General features: G+C 44.5%; 1 protein-coding gene across 14 annotated transcripts in view; it reads left to right on the forward strand.

Moving 5' to 3' along the window:
• Positions 1 to 21,521, forward strand: part of RBFOX1 (RNA binding fox-1 homolog 1) — a 1,406,067-nt gene that overhangs the window by 496,200 nt on the left and 888,346 nt on the right. For all 14 annotated transcript variants that reach the window (XM_033101485.1, XM_033101490.1, XM_033101492.1 and 11 more), the window contains one exon: positions 13,772 to 13,819. Coding sequence is in view for 4 of the 14 variants with exons in the window: in XM_033101463.1 (XP_032957354.1) it covers positions 13,772 to 13,819 (48 nt within the window). In the remaining 10 variants the exon portion in view is untranslated. The remainder of the gene's footprint in view (positions 1 to 13,771; positions 13,820 to 21,521) is intronic.

A 21,521-nucleotide genomic window follows, 5' to 3' on the forward strand; every position in this document is an offset into this window, starting at 1 on the left:
TACAACAGGAAAGCAGATTGGCTAAATAGTTAAGATCACCAGCTTCTGAGTAGAACAAACCAGATTCAAGTCCCAAAGCCTACATTTGGCAGCTCTGACCTTGAGCGGAAGACCTGAATTCTCCTAGTTTTCCTGGGAAAATGAGAATCATTGTGCCTGCTTTATGGAATTAAGTGAAGTTTTATATGTATGTATGTATTTACTATAACATATTTATGTATAATATTATACACACACACACACACACACAGAGGGTGCCAAAAAAAAGTATACACATTTTAAGAAAGGGAAACTGTATTAAAATTGTTACACTCAATATATACCGTGCTCACAGTGGTTACTATCAGCGTCCAGACACTTCTGATTACGGCGAACTACTGCTTGAGCAACATCGACCAAAGTGTCCATTTGATACATTTTTTGGGCACCCCTGGTATCAACATATATACGTTTTTATCACTAAGCATGACTTTTTAGAAGACAGTTAGTTGTTGTTCATGGCCTTCTTTTGAGGAGCTGATAATGTCACGTACAAAAGGCACCGGAAACACCAGCCCTAATTAAATCGTCCTTCAGCAGAGGTGCAGGACAAAGAGTGGGGTGCCAAAGGAGCAGTCGGTCCTGGATGGAGCAGAGGAGAAGGGGAGATTAGCTTTGGCAGGCATATGACGGGTGAGCAGAGAGACAGTGGTTCAGGTTGAGGGGACACGGTGAACCAAGATTCTGGAATATAAAACATATTTATGGAGAAATAAATTCAGATGGAATGTGGGGCCCGGGAAGGAATGTCATAGAGCCTGAGTCGACGTGGGATTGGTCAGAGCATGACTCCCTTCCCTGTAATTTAAATCAATCCAAGTCATCTGATGCTTTTGTTAATTCAAAATGATTTTCAGGTAATTGTGGTAAAAAAAAAATATATTTTTACGTTATGTATATGTCTTACCCAGCATAAACTATTCTGATGCACTTGGCAAATCACGCTCATACGTGATTTAGGTCAATATCTAATTCCTCTGAACAGAAAGCAACGATATGTTTAAAAAGTTACTAATCTGGTAATTACTACAGCAGAAATCAGAGTTCTCTGTTATACTGGATCATCTGAAATTCACAGATCTGGAAGTCATAAAACAAACAAGCAAACAAACAAACAAAAAAACAGAACATACCATTTATCTTCAAGAGGGTGAGACTCTAAAGCCATCCCCAAATACCTGTTGTGAATCAGAAACCAAATTAAGAAACACGATAGCAGGAAGTGCAGCTGACCATGGAGGCAGGTGCTGGGGGAACACTGCAGCACACCTACATCTCTCCAAGAACAGAATAGTCTGGAGTATTTAGCAGGAGGGAACTCCATTCTCAGGTTATCGGAAGCTTGGGGATGGTACTTGTACCGAGTTTTCAATACCAAAACCAACCGTCCATGTTCTAGAAAGTGAAGACGGTGAAATATATTTTATAGGGATTTTACCCAGAGTGGTTCAAGTGACAAAGTTTCTATGTTTAGAGAGATCAGCCTTCATGAGTTTGAATAGCCAACATTTATTTTCTTACCTCACTCCCAGGACAGTATGGATCATTGAGATAGTTAAGACATCCTCAGGGGCAGGCTGGATCTCTGCTGCTGTCCCCCAACACAGCAAGTATATTCTAGAAATCGTATGGGCCTCCCACTGCAAGAGAGAAAGTAATGAAAACTTTAAAGAGGATATTCTTAATTCTCTTCTTGCGTATAAAAACCAAATGGCAGTTTCTGCAAAGTAAACATGGCTTAGGGAAAGGGTGAACAATCAGAGAATGTAATTATGCTAAACTGTCTCTTTTAAGGTGCATTTTTCCTGCACGCATGTGAGAATTGATATGTTTTACAGAATGGATTACTAATAAATCACATAGCATCAGAAAGAATATATGTACTTATTTTCCTCTCTTTCATGTTTCTGTAAAAAAGCTTACGTGTCTGTTTCTCTGGTGATTTTTTAAATCCACTCTTAGGGATCAGATGTTCACGTCCATGTATTTTAGATTTATACATTTATTGTAATAAAAATAAACACTTGTTTCTTGCATATTAACTCTTAGTCCTATGTTGTCAAACTTAGGAATATTCCATTGGAAGCTAAATCAAGAAAATGATTATATGTTCTTTGATGAAAGAAGGTATATACACGTGGATTGCAGAACTTTTCTATTATACTAGTTTATATAAAGTTTAGCCCTCCAATAGTAAGTATTCTACACTTAGCGTTATTCCGAACACTCATTCCAGAGTGTAGAAAGTCGAGAGAATAAAGGAGAGAGAGAGAGAGAGAGAGAGAGAGAGAGAGAGAGAGAGAGAGAGAGAGAAAGAGATCTATTTTAAGTCCAGGTTGGTTCAGCGTAGGTGAGAGTGACAGCAACCTTTTTGACCATGTAGATTACTTAAAGCTGTAGACAGTCGAGTTGTAATCCTGGAACAAAGAGTTGGTTACTTGGTCTTGTGCAAAGGGCTACTATCTATTTTCTACCAGAAAGCAAAATGCCAAACAAGGTCTCAGGGACAGAAAACATTGCTTCCCAAGAAACCCTGGTTGACAAGAATGCTGCAAGGACCGTTTTCCCAGGAGAACTGTGGCACCAGCCAGCAATCAGCAGATCTCTGTCAGTGCCTTAGAGCAGAGTCATTTCTTGGAAACTGGCAGCTTATGTCCGTATATGCAACAAGTAACACAAGCATGCTAAATTCTTTTTTCACATAATCTGCACAATGCTGTTGAACTTCAGCTGTGCTATGTCTTCTCTAATTGACAGAAATCTTGCTTTGCTGTGACCATTGGATGTCTTTGTGGAATGTCTGATTCCTAGGAGGAAATTAAATATTCAGTTAAGTGGTTTTGTTTAGTCCTTGTGTTAGGATCCTTCCAGGAGTGGTTTAGTGGGTATTGAAATAGACTCTCCATCAGCATCAATTCCCAGGAGACTTGTTCTTTTAGAAATTGCATCTTTGTTTGCCTCCAATGGGGTCACTTAATGGACTGGAATAGCTATGACCTGGAAGACTTACAGGCAGTGTTTCGAAGCATCTTATACTGAGGAAGAAGAAGAATTACAATCAAGTTATGTAATGTACTGAATAATATATAATGGATATATACATATAGAAAATAAAATTTAAAAATCGCAGCTATAGTAACAAGCATTCTGACCCCTACCTATGGGACAACACTTGATGTACATTATCTCACTTACACGAACACCAGCCTGAAGGTATCAGGAAAATAAATTAACCCCATTGCCTCAAAAACAGAAACTGAGGCACAGAGAAGTTGCCTCGTAAAGCCACAGAGCTATTAAGTGGCAGAGTCAGGATTTGACACAAAGTGGATTCATTCCTGAGGCTTCTCTCTTACGTGTTTTGATCCACACTTGGAGGGTATGTTGCAGTGCAACATCTCATGGCATTTCCCCTCCAATAATCATTTAATTATCTTTCCATTGCCAAATGTTACTGTGTCACGTTTCCTCAAGAGGTTGAAATGCTAATTAAGAACCAAACTACATTCCTTTTTTTTCTTTCTTATTTTGAATCCTTTATATAGACTATGTGGGAGTCAGATATATTTAGGGTACATCAAATATAGGAAGCACTAGGAAAACATGTGTGGCCCTTACAGAAAGGAATAAAAACCTCCCTGTAAGAGATACAGTTTCCAGTTCTGACCTGTCTTTCCATTGACCTTGAACCGGATTAAGTTCTCTGGGCAGCATATCAAACCAGCACATTTCCTGCTTCTCCACTTGGGGTTGTTTTAAGGAGATCAAAAACAAGCATTACTAACAACACAACAGCAACAAAAACTCAGAAGTGGTTATAAGCAGGAAAAGAATTGCAAGGGTAGACATGCTATCCAAATACAAGGCTGTTTCTTTTTTGAAGGGACCTGATTGACTCCAAAGTTACATGCTGACTGGATGGGCATAAAGTCGTCTTTCTGCAGCCCTTTCCTAGTCTTCAGTTCGGTTGCTTAGCTGGAATGCACTAACTTCAATTTGATAATTGCATCCTCAAATCCCTTAATGAAGGTGCCTATCAAAGTATAAATAATTACCCAGTGATTTCATATTTGCAAACTCCATCCTGGCTGTTTATGCTTCACCGTGGCTCAAATGGGAGGTTCAGGGGCCCATGTCAGTCTTTTCTAAGTCGGGAATTTCCAGAGCCCAGGAGAACGCATCTTAACATGGTCTCGCCACCCAAGGAGTCCAGTTTTACCTTTGCTGCCTCCCAACACTGGACCATTTTCTCGTGCTATTTAGATGTCTCAGGGAGCCCTGCCTTTTGGTTTTGCTGCTGCTGATGCAGACGTCTGTCCTTTCCAGACGTTCTGCCCTGGGACTTTCAAGTCCCATCTCCAACCTGGGGTCACCATGAGGCTGACTGGGTCTCTCCTGACCCCACGTCCCCCTCGGGGATCTATTTTGTCCTTTGGACAGAATCCATTTGCACTGCTCCAGGGCACACACCACTGGCCGGTTAGGCTTCTTCCTTCATCTTCCTTCTGGTTCTTTAGTTATTCACAAGAGCCCATCAAAGGAAGTGCTGGGGATCATGCAGGAGGCCGAAAGCCAAAAGCCAAAAACAAACAAATGGAAAAAAAACTCCCCAGATTTGGAAGCTTCTGTCCTGTGGTGCTTCTCTGAGCATACAGCTGTGGGGAGGGTGTGTTCCAATGCTGGGGCCTGACATCAGTGGAAAGAGAAGGAGAAGCAGCCAGGTGGCAAAGCCAGGGCTCTCCAGCCTGGTATGTTTCTCCCCATACTGTTTTAAAACACAGAGACTTGAGAGAGTTCCCAGCTGACAGCTCCTCCAGAAGTATTATTCTTAAAATCTGCGCTGGAATTATTCACCTCATGTAAAAACAAGTGCGATTTACATCTAATATGGGTAATTACTTTTACAGTTAATTAAAAGCGATCTCGTTACACCCCTGCTGTGATGGCAATGCATAGCTCTTATTTGCAAACAGATCCTTGGTTTGAGTTCACCTCCTGACGTTTTGGTCCTACCTGGGGGCGCCCCCATCCTCGTATCAAATTTAATTGTGCCGAGCCAGCAGCCCTGGGTTGCCAGGGCTCCTGCCAGCTCGCCCTTGTCCCCTGACAACCAAGCTGCAAAAAAAAAAAAAAAAAAAAAAACACAGGAGAGAACAAAATAATTCATGGGGTGAGGGTGTTATACTTAAAGAAAAACAATATTCTAAGATGAATGCCCCGTTATCTGTATTTGCACAAAAGCTGGGTTTGAGAATTGTTTCGGGGGTCTTTCTAGCTCTACAGATTTTTCCTGCTACTCCCTCTCCCTAAGAAAATATCCCCTGAACCTCCTTAAAATTCCTCCAAATGTTTAGAAAGTCAGCACTTTGTATTCTGACCCAGCCAACGAAGGCAGACTCGACTCTCTTGGTTGAATGGATGTATGTTGAGATCATGGTTTACATACCTTTTTTTGCCACTTGTAGGATTTCAGATAAAATAACTCTTCAGTTCTTGATTGTCTTCACATTTAGATGGAAACTTCAGCGTTTTCAGAACATCCTGTGGTTTGAAACAGGTGTCTCTTTTCATACTGAAACTTCTTAAACACATACTCAAAAGACACCTCCTCAAATTATCACATTCCTTTTAAGTAATTAAGACTTATTAATTAAAACACATAGTCATTTGAGACTTAAATTTTGAGGGAGCAGAAAGATTATGGTATTTCAAGAAGTTGACAGTGAATTGGATGTCCTGGTCTTATTACCTGGAGCTTTGGTTGTTTTTACGAAGTATTTTGCTCCCATCTGCTGGCCATGTATGGTGTTGCAGTGGCTGAGAAAATGTGAAGAGAGACATGTGCAGAAAGACAGGTTATGAAGTGGGTGAAGTCTGTGCAAATGTTCTAGACCATTCTCCACGTATTCAAGCAACATGGAATCTTGGTCTTTTGAGTGGCGTGAACACAGACTGAAGAATTTAGCTGAAAAGCACGTGTGACTTCAAATTTACACCAACTTATGGTTGCAAGATAACTGAGTTACTCGATGTTTTAAAAAATTGAGGCAGAATCATCGTCCTTAAATTAGGCAATTAAATTTAGGACGCTGATTTAAATATTCAGGTTGAAGGACAATAGATGGTATAGAGGAAAGCGTAAAATACATGGCAGGTAGACCAGATGGATTTCAATCCTTCTGTCATTAACTATCAAAGCCAGTTCCCTATGCTCTCCTGACAGTCAGTTTTCTCATCTGCAGAATGGAAGCATTGGGCCAAAGGGTCCTTATGTCTTCTGTTTATTTTCAAAGCCTGAGTCTTTATGAAGGTCAAAGCAAGGAAGAAATTAGGTTGCAGTAAATCAATGTGTTCCAAGTCCAAGAATTTAAACTCATCTTGGTTGGCTTCTTTACAATTAGAAGTCATTGTTATTTTCAGAACAATAGGAAACTTTAGTGTCCAAGCTATCAGAAAAACTGCTGTTGAAAAGGAAACCATTTACAACTGAAGGGGAACAGAATTTGCCACCCCAAAACATGCCAGTTTGGCATAAGGATAATTTGGGGATTATTATTATTATCATTATTATTATTATTATTATTATTATTATTATTTTGAGAAGCTGCTGATACAAGAGAAGCTCTGAAAACCCAGTAAAAGTTACCCTTTGGTGAGAGCCATTTTCATTTATAAGGGAAATCTCCATTTTTAAGGGTGTCTCCCTCTCTGTACCAGGAAGAGGAAGATGACTTAAATCTCTAGAAACTCTTACCAATGGAGGAGGCAACTGACTTCGGAGGCGTCATAACACCCCCCGCCCCCATTTACTGTGCTTCCCTGGTGACTTCCGCTCACTGGCCTCCTGTCCACCCCTAATATCTTCTTTTGTCTTTAGCTGAATGTGGTGTTGGAGGCGGTGGCCTGGGCCACTTCAGGGACTTACTCAGTTTTCCCAGATCTCTCCCATGTGTACAGGAGGTATACCTGTTATTAAACGTCTGTTTTTCTCCTGTTAATCTTTTATTGGGTGTGGGGGTGGGGAGGTCCTAAGCCAAGAACCTAGAAGGGTAGAGGGAAAACTTTTTTTCCTCTATATAACATGGATTCAGAATTTAAAGTACACTTCTGAATTCTTTTTGGAGTGTGATGCCGAAATGTACTTTCCTGTAATGTTCTAAACTGTCATGCCATAGCCTTATGTTGTGTTTGAAAAGGAAGAGCAAAACCCTTGGATTTCTTCCCCAGTAGAAGGGTAGTTGATCATAAGCCGGGTTTGGGCTTGTCAGATGAACCTTTGGCCGTCCCGCTCCGACCCCCCCACCGAATCCCCAGAGATGACTTAAGCTGCAAAGTATTTCTTATGAAATGCTCTCTGGGAATTTGCTGAGTACCAGAGGCCAGGAGAACAATGACACACCAAAGATATATGATTCTTACTTAGCTCTCATGTCAAATGGAAGCGCCCTTGTCTTTTCTTTCCATTGCACTTCCAGGATTGATAACGGGAATAATTCATCAGAGGTTCCCGGGGCTGTCTTCTGAGAAAACAGGGCCCGAGAGCATAACAGCCCGTGACAGCCCTGGGAGTGCTCGTAAAGGGGTTTTCTTCTCCTGTGGGGCTTAGATTTCATGAGGGTGGTCTCAGGTCATGCTTTCCTTTTCTCAGTGATAAGCAGCCAGCTCTCAACCAGGAGATGTGTACAGGACGCTCCTTGAGGCTCTTGATTGGTTTCCTGGGGCTCCTGTAAAACAGGTACCACAGATTTAGTGGCTTAAAGCTACAGAAATTGATTCTCACACAGTTCTGGAGACCAGAAGTCTGAAATCCAGGTATCAGTGGGGCTGTACTTCTGTCATCGCCTCTCAGGGAGGATCCTTCCTGACTCCTCCAGCTTCTGGTGGCCGCAGATGTTCCTTGGCTTCTGGCACCATCGTTCCAGCCCCTGCCTCCGTCTTCATGTGGCTTTCTCTTCTCTGTGTCTCTTAAATGGACCCTTGTCATTGGATGGCCCGTTCAGATGATCTAGGATGATCTCATCTCAAGATCCTTAATTTAGTTACATCGGCAAATACGAGTTCCAAGTAAAGTCACATTCACAATTTCCAGGGGTGACGACCTGGGCACACCTTTGGGCCGGTTGTAATACTGTTCAGCGCACTACAGGCTCTTCCTCTGACACCTCCCTGATCTCCTTGGCAGGCATTTGTCTCCACCTGTTCATGGGGGCCTTGAACTTTCAGGGTCTTCACAGCTGTGAATGATGGTGATCCACGATCCGAGATGATGGTGTCCCGACATGGTGGGCATAAATAACCCTGACCTACAAAACCCTCAGAAACAACCAACCCAGAAAGTGCAGAAGAAAAGAAATCTCTCTCGGGAGGGAGAACAGCTTCTGCAAAGGACAGACTCACAAGTGCTTTGATGTCGAAAAGCCAGGAGAACTCAGAAGACTTGGAAGAGGACACTTTAAAAATAGAACTGTTTTTAAATTCTCAGTACTCCACTCAGACAGAACCAGGTCACACAGAGACTTTTGGGGGGGTGTCGTCAGTGGCAGCTCACACCGATCAGTGACTTGCCACGTGCCCAGAACCTTTGCCTCACAATGAGTGAGGCGATTATTATCATCATCCTTATTTTGCAGATGGGGAAACTGAGGCACAGTCTCACCACTAGTGAGATGGAGTCCAGTGCTATGAACCCAAGCCGCGTGACCCCGCAGCATGTGTGGAAACCCATATGTTCCCAGTCTGGGGTTTAGTGCTGCACAAAAAAAGAGAATGGCCGGCTTCTTCCTTGAGGCAAGTTGATTGCTTGGCATTGAGTTCACGGCTCCAAATTCATACCAAGCACTTAAGGAGTGGAGCTGTTTTCTAAGCAAAGTCATTGAGTGGGACCGAAGTACTTACACAACGGCGCTGGTTCAGAAAAGGTCAGGTCAGAGCCCATCTGGAGACACCAGCTCGTCGCAGAGCGATTTGAACAATAATTTGTTCCCACCAAAGTGACATTTTCTCCAATTTGAGTCCAGCATTGTTCAGAAGCAAGTGCCACTGTCCCCTGGGGCGCCTCCCTCGTAGATCTGCCGCGGAAGACAAACCAACAGTATCATCTAAATAAAAAACCCGGCGAGGGCTCAGTAAATTAATCCTGACAAGAATAAATTGAATAATCTTAGGGAGGTTCTGAGAGCTCTGATTTTCAGGTGGCTTCTTCGGTCGCTCGTGTGGGTCCTCAGTGGCTGCTTGAAAACAAAAACCTGACTTTGGTTTATTGATGTTGTTCGTTTGTTGATTAACACCTGCCACTTCTGCGTGGGTAAATCAGAATCGGATACGGACCCATCGCTGCGAACTCAACATATTTTCAGTGGAGGAAAGAGAGAACGTGTATGCCTCCCCTGGGCACGACAGCACTGCAGGGACAGGGAGCTGCTCTTCCTTACCTTTTGTCTAGATGGCATCTCCTACGTTTAAAAATGATCCATGCTTTTCATCACTCCTGTACTGAGTGAATCTCTGCTTTCTCTTTACGTCTCTTAGAGAATGACTAAGAGTAAGGGGCATTTTGCTAGCTCCATGTCCAAGGTCAGTGGGAGACCTCAGCCATGAAATTAGAGGCATGAGTGAGAACAGCCATGAGCTCAAGTCCTAGGACTGTTCCTTACAGGTCACCTGGGACTCTTGTCTGAATCTGCCCAGGCTGCCTTGACAGAGCACCACAGACTGGGCGGCCTAAACAACAGACAGTTATTTCTCACAGTTCTGGAGGCGGGAGTTTGAGGTCAGCGTGCTCACGGGGTTGAGTTGGGTGAGGGCTCTCTTCCTGGCTTGTGGACGGCCACCATCTCTCTGTGTCCTCACGTGGCCCGTGCTCGGTGTATGCATGCAGACAGAGAGAGAGAGAGAATGTCTCTGGTCTCTCTTCTCATCGGGGCACTGATCCTATCTGAGCCGAGCCCGCCCTTCTGACCCCGTTACGTACTTCCTTCCGTAGAGGTCCCTCTCCATCATGTGGCCACACTAGGAGTTAGGGCTTCAGCCTGTGCACGTGGGGACACAGATATTCAGCCCATACACTTGTGAAACTGCCGATTCTGATTCAGGATATTTGGGGTGAAGACTGCAGCACTGCACTTGAACATGCTCCCTGACGACAGCATAGTTGCTGGGGTGTAGACCCCACTTTGAATAGCAAGCATTTCACCTCACCCTTGTTACAGATGAGGGGACCGAGGCTTCGTAAGGGGCAGACATGTGCCTGCAGCTGCATGGCTTTTTGCTGTGGAGCCACAGTTCCGGTGTGGGAATCTGACAGCAGAATGGGGTTGCTAAGGAACCACACGCTGTCCTGTAGCATCTCAGCCTAGAGCCCCCAGCGGAATCCCCCAGAGGGCTCGCTAACACACAGATGTCTGGTCCCTCATCCCAGAATTTCTGATTCAGTAGGTCAGGGATGGGGCCTACGAATGTGCTGTGTACGATCCCAGGTGATGCTGGCACTGCTGGTTGGGGGAGCACTCTTGGAGAAGCACAGCTCTGTCTGTTCTCTGCCTAGTTTTGTGCTCGGTGACCCTCCCTCACCATCGCGAGAAACACAGTGAGACACATGGCCCAATTTATCCAGACGGACCAACCCCCTTGGCTCAAAGCAACGCTATCACCCGAAAGGAATGGAAAGTGCCGGGGTTAGGAGCCATTTCTAGGTAGACGGTTAAGCCCCAGGGAGCTACATCAGCACTCATCTCAGTTTTCATATGGCAAAAACTAAATAATACCAGCCTTGCCGGGCTGTGTTGCGGGGAAGGGGGTTAGAGACAAGTGTGAAGCTCCTAGCACCAAAGAGGCGTTCGGTCATCACTTGCTTTTTCGATCCCACTTTGCTAATGTTAAAAGCTGGTTAGGTGGAAAACAAAATCTTCACCTTGTGATACTGTCCCATTTGTTCCACTCGTGAGTCACACAGACCTGGAATTTGCTATGTTTAATAAATCACTATGGTAACGGCCTTCCACTTCTATCATCCCTGTTCTGTGGATACATCAGCCATGTGAAGCCAACTACTTCTTGGTGAGAGAATAAACACTTTGATGCACTTAACTGACCCAAAGCTGAGCCCCCACATGTGAAGACACCCACACCACACCGCCATCGTCCCTGCTTCTCCACTGCTAGCACACTTAGCCCAGAAACTTCGCAATGGTCCATGACCTTCAAGTTATCCTCCCATTCCACGCCCAGTCTCTCAAGACATCTGTTGACTCGGCCCAGACTCAGACCTTTCTCTTCATTTCTCCTCCCACCAGCCTTCCCGGCTATTATCTTCTAACACCTGGACTCCTGCAGGAGCCTCCAAACTGGTCTACTCACCTGCCCTCTTGGTTCTCAACTGTCTATTCTGTTAAAACTGATGTCAGATCATGTCTCTCTTCAAAACCTCTGCATGAAAACAAAATTGCTGGTGGGGGTGTGGAGTAATTGGAATGCTTGTGCGCTGCTGGTGGGAAGGTAAAAACGGTGCAGCCACTGTGGAAAATAGTATGGCGGTTCCTAAAATAATTAACCATGGAATTAGCCTATGATCCAGTGATTCCACGTCGGGGCATATATGCAAAATAATTGAAAGCAGGGACTTGATGAGATACGTGGACACTTGTGTTCCTAGCAGCATTATTGACAAGAGCCCCAAAGTGAAAAAACCCAGTGTCTATTGATGGATAATGAGTGGATAACCCAAATGTGGTTTATACATACATGGAATAAAATCCAGCCTTCAAAAAGGAATGAAATTCTGACACATGTTGCTGCATGGGTGACCCTTGGATAAAGACGTTATGTGAAATGAAAGAAGCCAGGCACAAAAGAGCTAATACTGGATGATTCCTCCTATATGAGTACTATAGACTTGAATTCAGCCTCACCCCCAAATTCCTATGTGGAAGCCCAATCCTCCAAAGTGACTGTATTTGGATATTGGGCTTTAGAGACGTGATTAAATAGGACCATAAGGGTGGGGCCCTGATCCAATGGGACTGGTGTCCTTGTAAGAAAAGGAGGAGCCCCAGAGTCATCTCTCTCTCCCTCCGTGCACAGAGAAGACACCTACAAGCCTGAAAGTGATCCCAACCAGAAATCAACCGTAACAGCACCTTGACTTTGGCCTTCTAGCTTCCAGCAGTGTGAGAAAATAAATTTCTTTTGTTTAAGCCACCCAGGCTGTGGGATTTTGCCCTGGCGGCCTAGCAGACTGACATGATGAGGTCCCTGTTAGTCACATTTATAGAGACGGAAAGTAGAATGATGGTTGTGGGGCTGAAGGAGGGGAAATGGGGAGTCTTTGCCTAATGGGGACAGGGTTTCAGTTTGGGAAGATGAAAAAGTCTGGAGATGGATTTTGGTGAAGGTTGCACAACAGTGTGAATGTACTTCATGCCACTGAATTATGCACTAAAAACAATGGTCAAAATTGCAAATGTTATGTGTATTTTATCAAAATAATAAAAAAGGTAATTCTAAGTGGTTCTTGACGACGCAGAATAAAAGCCAGGGTCCTCCGCGGATCTCACCTCTCACGGTTTTCCTAATCTACTTCCTCCAGCCTCAGAGGCCTCGTCCTCTAGCTTGACTGTGTCCAATGCCGGAAACACTAGCTTGAGTGTTTCCCCCCAGACACTCCTTCCCCACATGGCTACAAGGCTCATTCTGTAACTTCCTTCAAGCCTTCACTCAGTTGCTGGTTCTCTTTAAATGTAAAAGTTTATTCTCCTCCTCTCAGCATTTCCCATCCTCTTCTCCCTGCTTTATTTTTCTTCATAGTATGCATCCTCTCCTAAAATACCAACCATTTATTGATTTTTTTTTAAATTGCGTGTCTTTTCTGGCAGAAGCTAAGCCTCACTCTGGCACAGCCTGCCATCGTGATGGTAGGTTTTTGAGTCTTCCATGCCTAGAGCAAGGCCTGGCAAGCAATAGGTAGTCAGTACGTACCTTTGGAATCTAAATGAATGTCACAGTTGCTTGTGCGCATGTGTCTACCATTCTGTCTGACTGGCAAGTTCTTGAGTGTAGAAAACATGAGTTTTTGTTTGTTTTGTTTTTTGTTTTTTTTTCACCATTACATTTCAGAGCAACAAGGAAAAAATGCATTGAAAAAGTAGGTATGCAATAAATATAGATGGATGGATGGATGAAGAATGGATGGATGGATGGAAGGGTAGGTGGATGAAAAATGGATGAATGATGGATGGGTGGATGGATAGATGGATAGATAAATGATGGATGGATGGTGGATGGATCAATGGATAGATGGATGGAAGAAAGGAAGGATAAAAAAGAAACATGATGGTCTTGTGTTGAAGAGGGGCTGATTTGACTATCCTAACTCTGGCATGAGAGAGAGACATTAAGTCTGATTAAAGGCAGTCTCTGCAGATGTGAACAAAGCTGTCTGGGGAGGATTTTATTTTACAAGCCATCAGCTTCTCTTTGTTGTGGCCTCTGATCCATAGCCTCTGCCTTACCCCCCACACCTGCATTTAATAAAGCTGAGTTATGACATCCATATGTCTCTAATGCAAACACGAAGGCATATACTTCTAAAATACACTCTAAAGAGCAACGGTTCAAGAAACACCAGTAGGAGCGTGGACTCGTTATTATTTTAAAGGGCATTTCAATGACAGCATTGAATGTTCCCTGACCATGACTCTGACTCCTGTTCTTTCTCTTCCTTTACTCCTCCTCCCAGGATATCAAAGCAGACTGCAATACCTGTGTGGAAATAGAGGACAGAAAGGTAAGCCAGTCTTTTCCATTGTTTTGGTTTCAAACAAAACAAGAACTCAGTGATGTAAATCCAGTGGTTAAGCCTTGCTGGACGATGGCTTGCAAAAGTGATACATGTGCTGATACGAGACACTTAATCGTATTTTGAAATGCTTGTCATTGTTTTCCCTCTTGCAATCTGTTGTGTTACTTCTGATGGTTTCAATGAAGAGTGCATAACGTAATTTATTTAAAAAACGGGCTGATTTTTATTTTAGTCATATACTTCTCTTCAGGGAAGATAGCCCATTCATCCTTTAACTTCTTTCACATTTTAGTTAAATGTCATTGATGATTATTATATATAATATGTCACATGTCACATACCATTATATAATATTACATGTATTACATAATGTATAATATTGGGATTTTTCAGGGCATGTTCATATATCTGATCTGTGTACTTTGGGTTGAAAGAGGCTTCCTCGATTTCCATCGTGATGTGTTCACATGAATAGCAACTTTCTATTCCATAAATTGTTTGCATGCGGTGTTTTGGAGGGCAGCGAGGGAAGGTAATTTCCTCCTCACTTAGCGTCCCCACTCCCTCCATTTATCTTTTTGTTCCGCTGGGTGTGGATCTCCTCAGGAAAGGCAACTGTTAAAAGACAGTGGTTCTTCACGTTCTCACCGTCTCTCTTTATTGGCAAGAGTTCACCGTTTCTGTGGCAGAGCGCATCCGAGCAGAGCAAATGTTACTTTTAATGCCTTGGACCCAGGGAGGCCAGAGAAGTGAATTGCAGGTACATTCTCCTGGCTAATTTTGACATCATTCCACAGTTTGTAACGATGTTTCTCTCTGCAACGGTAACGATTATCGTCAAATGCCGTTATTACTTGAGCAGAGGTTTTCAGTCCTGATTTTGTGAAAGCTCCATCATCTGCTGATTAATAAGGTAGGTGAGGACGTCTCAAAACAAAATTTGCTTTCCAATAAAAGGCAACTGCCGTGCATTATTTTAAGGAATGTTAATCTCACATCCGTTGAAATAACTATATGGAAGCTTAAATTCACCCTGGATGATCTTATCTTGGTGTGAGTTATGTGGTGCTCTCATTTGCAGGCAAAGGTGTTTCAATGCAGCTTGGCATTCTCCGCATGTTTACAAGCTGGTAGACCGTGTGCGTGTACTTTGGGAGTTGGACAAATGGAACTACCACTTGGGTTGAACGTGTGTCCACAGTCTTTGTTATCTGTCCCCACCTGCTCTGGCATCAGAGATCTGCCCTGGGCATTGTGCTCACATCACAGCGAAAGCTCGTTCTCTGCCTGGCTTCCAAAAATTCTGGGTGTTTCTAGTTCCCTCGGTCTTCTGTGAAATTCACAAGCATGTTGCTGCCCAATTTCTCTTTTCTTTGGTTTCCTTTCTTTGCCAGTGGTGTTTGAAACATTGCCAGTGGCTGTGAAAACAACATCAGTTCGATCACTAGCGAGATCAATGAGCCATCCAGAAAAGCTTGCTGGTCAACGGAAGGCAGCCACACAGCTCCGTTCTTCTGACCCATACTGCCTTGGGTGCCCGTGCCCTGATGGCTCTGATGCCCCCAAGCTTATGACTGCTCTGCAGTGCTTAATGGTGGGGAGAAGTTTTCAGATGAAGAGTAAAACACACACACACACACACACACACACACACACACACGCACACACAAATTTTGATGCTTCATCATAGACTGGTGGGTTGAGTCAGACACTGCAGAGGAAGCCTATTCTAAAGCGGCCTCCTGTTGTTTTCTAAACTTGACCTGTCACGTGACTAACAAGACCTGAATGAACCAAACCTTTGGCAACCAGAATGCCTACTTCTGTTTTTGACTTCTTACTCTCTGAGGACTTTGCATTTCCTCTGTTCAGCATGACTTTTCTTCTCTCTAAACTCTTTTCTGATTTTGTGTGTGTGTGTGTGTGTGTGTGTGGTGACATGTACATTTGGGCTATAGCTTTTCCGGGTGTCCCAATGTGGCTGGAAGTAGGGGTGAGGTGTTGGGGATAGTTTGTATAGCAAGGTTCCGTCTCTTAATGTAAAAGTCAGGATGCAAACTCTAAACACCCAAGAGGGCAGTGTGTGTCCCTCAGCAGGGGGACACCACCCCTCCCTCGGACAGTGCTGTGGTATGAGGCCACGTAGGGGGACAGCAGCCGTGTCTCCATCAGCTCCTCAAATGTACTCTGGTACTTCTGTCACTCTGACGTATAATTATGAAATTCCACCATTGAAGTGATGACACTTGCTTCTTCTGTATGTGTCTTATGTCCCTCTCCATTTAATCCGAAGGCTTCTGGCAAAATCAGTAATTTGATAAAGTGGATTTGAAGTGACAAGAGATGACAGAGGTGCCAAAATAATAAGTCAGCCTGCTTCCGAAGAGGCAGCCCCTTGGCCCACGTGGGCTTTCACAGAAGGCAGCAGTATTTTTTTTATAGCTCGATTTCCTTTAGTTATGAAAGCTTATCACGATGTCTATAGGGCTATAGGGCCTATAGGACATCCCAAGAACAACTTTCTTTCTCCTGTTTTTCCTTTTTCTTCCACCTTCCCTTCCTTCCCATCTCTCCCTCTGGGTATATTTCTGTGCTCACATCTATTCCTTTGGTTCTGTAGTAACTGTTGGTTAACTATCTTCTTGATAGAAGAATTTTAGAAAACACAAGACCTCACGTTTTCTAGAGTTGAATATAAGGTCTCTCCTGCTGCCTGCCTCCAATTTCATGCTGCATCCCATTCGGGGGGCCATTTCCTGGGCATGAATCATCTCCTCCTTGAATCCTAGACCTTCCGTAACGATGGAAGATGAACAGTGAATTTCGAGAAGCAAGCCCTCGTCTTCGTGAGCAAAATTGCTCTTTGTGGTCGGCACACAGTCGGGGCTCGATCTGACACTGTGGACAAAGTGAGAGAACGGTCTTTGCTCTCCCATTTTTCTTTATCCTAGCTGCCTCTTTTCCATTGGCTGACAGAAAGCTAATTGTCATTTGGGGAACGTTGCCTGGTTGCTTATGGAGAAATTCATGGTGTGTATTGGAGTGTGGTTTTATTTTACATTTCTCTTTTGCTTCCAAGACCACCAATTAGCAGAGCCCCTGAGTGGACCTGCGCTTGGATGGTTTCCTGGCCATTTCTTAATCCTCCAGAGGATGCCACAGGCCGAGCTAAGAGCCCCGTCACATTTTTCACCCATAAGTGGGAAGGAGAAGCACAGATTGTTTCCTCCTACAGGTGAATGCCACGGAGCTAATGCAGATTTAGCAAAGGTGACACGAGGTCACCCATCACTCAGTGCAGCTGTACAGCCTTGCAAAACGGCATGCACTTGACATTTACAGTACTCGCGTTGCTGGTGGGGAACGGAGGCATTTAAATTCATTTTTATTTGTGGTGTAAAATCCATCTGAATTTCAAGACTATTATGAAGACTGCGATTCAGGTGACGAGAGGAGAGGCTGATGGATCAGTCAGGGGGAGAATCTGTCAGGAGGAGATGAGAGCACATTTGTCAGACGCTGTAAACACAGACAGGCTCCCTCTTCTCGCTTACTGCCTGGCCTGGTGCCGCTAAACTGTTTCAGATCTACTATGAAATTACACGGAAGGGGTCTGAGTGGTTTTCAAAGTTATGGCTCCTTCCGGATTGGGTCTGATTGAAGCTGATTGTGATCGAGAGGGAGATGGTTTTCATGCCATGGTTAACGCTGAGAGTTCTAAACTTTACCTTTTGCAATATTTACTCTGGAGCAGGCATCGTAAGGACCTCTGGATACTTAAAACGGCATGTGTTGGGGAGGTACCATCATTATCCTCATTATCCAGGTGAAAAACAAAACAGAAAAACAGAAGCTCAGGGAAGTTAGGTGACTTGCTCAAGGTCACTCAAGGTACATCATAGGCCGGGATTTGAACTCAGAGATTCTTCCTTCACAAGCTGTGCTCTTAGCTCTAATGCTATACTGGCGTGCACACACACACACACACACACACGCACACGCACACACACACATACAAATTTGTAGGGAATGACTTGCCCTTTTCAATGGATTAATTTGTGCCTGGACTGGTATCTTAACCACTGTCAAGTAAATAACCTGGTTTCCAATTTGGAGCAACCTGTCAGCCCCCAATGTTTTAGCTCCAGTCGGTTCACAGTGGCGGTTTATCACCCCCTTATCAATTCTGATCGCCTGGTGAGCCTCTGTGGACTGGCAGTTCTTCTGATCTTAAGGAGGAGAGACAAAGGCCCCACCCAGAGGACGGTTCTGACTTCAGTTTCCAACAAACCTGGTTCGGTTCCTAGCGTTTGTACTTCCAGCGGGTAGTATGTGCAAGAATGAGAAATCCCATGCTCCAAATACAGAGGTCAGTATGGTGCAGTAGTTAAAACCACAGGCTGTGTAACCAGAAATCCCTGCGCTTTTATTCCACGTCTCTGACTAAGCAGCTCTGTGCCTGGAGAAGCTTTCGTCTCTTACATCAGTCTCCATTTGCCAATCTTTGAATGGAAGATAATAGAATCCACTTCAAAAGCTGATTTGAGGAGGTGACAAGGTCATAGCAAAGCAGTACAGGTAATACCTGCACAAAATAAGCATTCAACCAACTCGAGCATGTTGTTGTGTTTGTTTTTGTCAGTGTCCACACCTACTGGCCTTCCATGTCATTTATAATTAAATTCATTTACAAAAATGAGTCCCCCAGAAAGTGTTATAGGGGTCCAGTGAAATGGGTACCCAATGGGACCAGGGAGGCTTCAGGGATATTTTAGAGAAGAAGAGATGCTTGGCTTAAGTTGAGAAAATAACAAACTCACTAGATCCGAGCAGGAATCATACGTTAGTGAAGGGAGACAGAGGGTGCTTTTGGGGTGATATGAAGTGGGGGGAACAGCAGTGAACCCACGGGCATAGGTCCCAGAGGCAGGGCTGTCGTCCAGCTACCTGTTGCCACGTGGAATAAAGGTTCCGTGTTGCCATTTTCTAAACCCATCTGGAAATCTGGATTTTACTGTCAAAGTACTGGTGTTTAAAACATTGTCCAAAACAAATAAAACGCATATGCAGAAGAGAGTCCGCCAGCTTAGAGGGCGTGCAACTTGCAAACTGAGTGGGTTCAGACGAGCTCTCCTGTGCCTGACCCTAGGGGTGGTGTCTGGGGAAGGCCTCCTGCCAGAGGGAGCAGAGACATAGAGGTGCGAAAGAATGCGGCGGGTCGAGGTGAAGGTCAGGCTCAGTGCGCATATCCCAGGTGGCCCTGGAGGGGCCTGGAAATGTTAGAGGAAGAACATACAAAGTCTGCTGTTGGCCATGCAGTGGGGTAGGGCTTTGTGTCAGTCTCCTCTCCCCGTGGAAGGCGGGAACAAGGGAAGGCAGGTCCTTGTTGGATGGGCCGGATTTATGTGGAACCAAGGAGGTTGAAAGGGTGCGACTAACTCAGCCCAAGAGGGAATCATGAGGGAAGAGGGAGTGGGGACAGAGCACAGAGTGAGAGCCAGAGGCTGGCCGTACCAGGGTGGAATGAAGATGGAGGCTTCGGCTAGAACTAGATGATGTCAGCCGGACTCTGAGGAACAGTGGGTCTGGAGCAAGGACAAGGTGCAGTTACAGAATCGTCTCGGGGATGCAAAGTACGGCTCGGGGATGTAGTCAGTCATGTTGCAATAACTGCGCAGAGGGCCAGGTGGGGATGAGACGAATGGGGGATCACTTTGTAAATTCTATGAATGTCTAACCAGTATGCTGCACACCTGAAACTAATATAAAATCATATGGAATGTCAACTGTAACAGGAAAAAAAAAATAATGGGCCTGGGTTGCCAACCAGGTGTCCCTTTTGCAAGATGTGTGACAGAGGCGGGCCATAGTGTCCTGGGGGCCAACGTGGCCCAAGTGGGAGGCTCAGATTTCAGATGATAAATGAGGTACCTTCAGGTGTCTCATGGATGTGGCAGCCAATCACTGAGTGAAGAAGTGATGAAGTTATTCTCTTGTCAGTTATTTTCCAGACCTTGGGATTATGTCAAGGAGACATAACTTGATTTTTTTGGTTTATTTGTTTAACAAGCCCAAAGATCTCGAACATTTGCTAATCTACCTTCTTAACCAAGAGTCCCAGAACCCTTGACAGGCAATTCTGTTATGTAGCTGTAGTTTCGTAACATTGTTTTATTTTTGAATTAAGGTTATAGTCTATAAATGACAAAGGATACTGCTGTTTCCATTTCCTTCAATGAACTTTTTCCTTTGTAAAAAAAAAAGAAAATCTACTTAAGATTGATTGTTATAATTTTAAGAAATCTATTAAAAACAAAACTCTTGAGTTAATATAATGAAAATCAGATGGATGTAGAAAGATTGTGTACATGGATTACAAACAACCAGACTTTGGGAAACACTGTTTTCTAATGGTGGGTTTGCAATCAGGGGGCAGATTTGGGTTTGTATTGGGCAAGTTTCAAACTCTACTCGTCTGCAAGGGGGGACCAGAAGAGGGCAAGGATGGAATCAGGGTCAAGGCTAGAGAACATGAGTGCGAAGTAGAGGCACACAGGACATGGAGATGAGGGTAGAATTTCAAGAGGATGAATCCTTACTGTCCATGTGGTTTGGTGGCTCCGAACACGGCAGAGACACTCAGCTGCAGTGTCTGTGCACAGCTGGCTGACAGGAGTGGTAGACGAATTGATCAACGTGGACAATAAGTTGATCTCCTGGAGTTTACAGGGTTGGATGCCAGTTAGGTTGAAAATGAGCATAAAGCTGTCATGAGAGTTGGTTTTCTACTAGCACCACTCTCTTGCGGTGGTGATGGGAGTGGATTCGTCCTCTGGGCTCTGGCAGGCAGAACTAAGGCAGAGGAGAAGGCGTGCTCCTCACTCAGAGGGGCACTCCCAGGGATGGGAAGCAGTCATGGACGAGTCTCTCATTAAAGACCGAAATGAGATCCTCAAGGCAGACAGGGGCACCATTTGGTGCGACTCCCAGAATTGGGTTTCTTATCTGCTCCAACTGTCCTTTGTTTAAGGCGGATTGTGTGTATGCATCAAATGGGAAGCTGTTTCAAGACGCCCCAAAGCCGTGGAAGTGAAAATGAAAGCATCCCTCAGGCATGATATTTGAGTTACGGTTGTGGGGGGCAGGAGAAGAGTGGGATATAGAGATGGAAGTCTGCAGGAAGAGCATGGCATGACTCGGGAACCGAGAAGAGGTATGTAGCTTGAGAGAAGGCTGGAACGCAGGCGAGGGCCTAAGGCAAGTCAGCGCAAGCCTTACACTTAGGGCGCATGTTTTGTCCTTTACTGTAGAAGGAAACCTGTCTTGTGTGGAATGTGATCTGACCATGTGAAATGACCAGCTGCCTACAGATGGCTCCATTGCCTTATGGGTCTGCTTGCTCCTAGCTTGTACTCGACCTCTGGCAGGTCACCCATGGCCCCACTAGCTTGGCTTTTGTATCTGTGCTACCTTCTACATCTCCTGCAAATTCCTCCAGCCTGCGACTCTTCCTCAGATGATTGATTACCCATCGTTCCCGTCAGGAAGGCTGACGCTGAGTTCACAGCCACTCTTCAGGCTGGGTTTTGGCTGTTTGGGGCAGCAGGTCACTTGTGCTTCCGCCATCTCCAGCCAAGGAATGGTGCCATTTAGCACCGGCAAAGCAACTCACATACGCAGATTTCCC

This window comes from Rhinolophus ferrumequinum (assembly GCF_004115265.2).
Source record: "Rhinolophus ferrumequinum isolate MPI-CBG mRhiFer1 chromosome 15 unlocalized genomic scaffold, mRhiFer1_v1.p scaffold_54_arrow_ctg1_1, whole genome shotgun sequence".
Lineage (NCBI taxonomy): Eukaryota > Metazoa > Chordata > Mammalia > Chiroptera > Rhinolophidae > Rhinolophus > Rhinolophus ferrumequinum.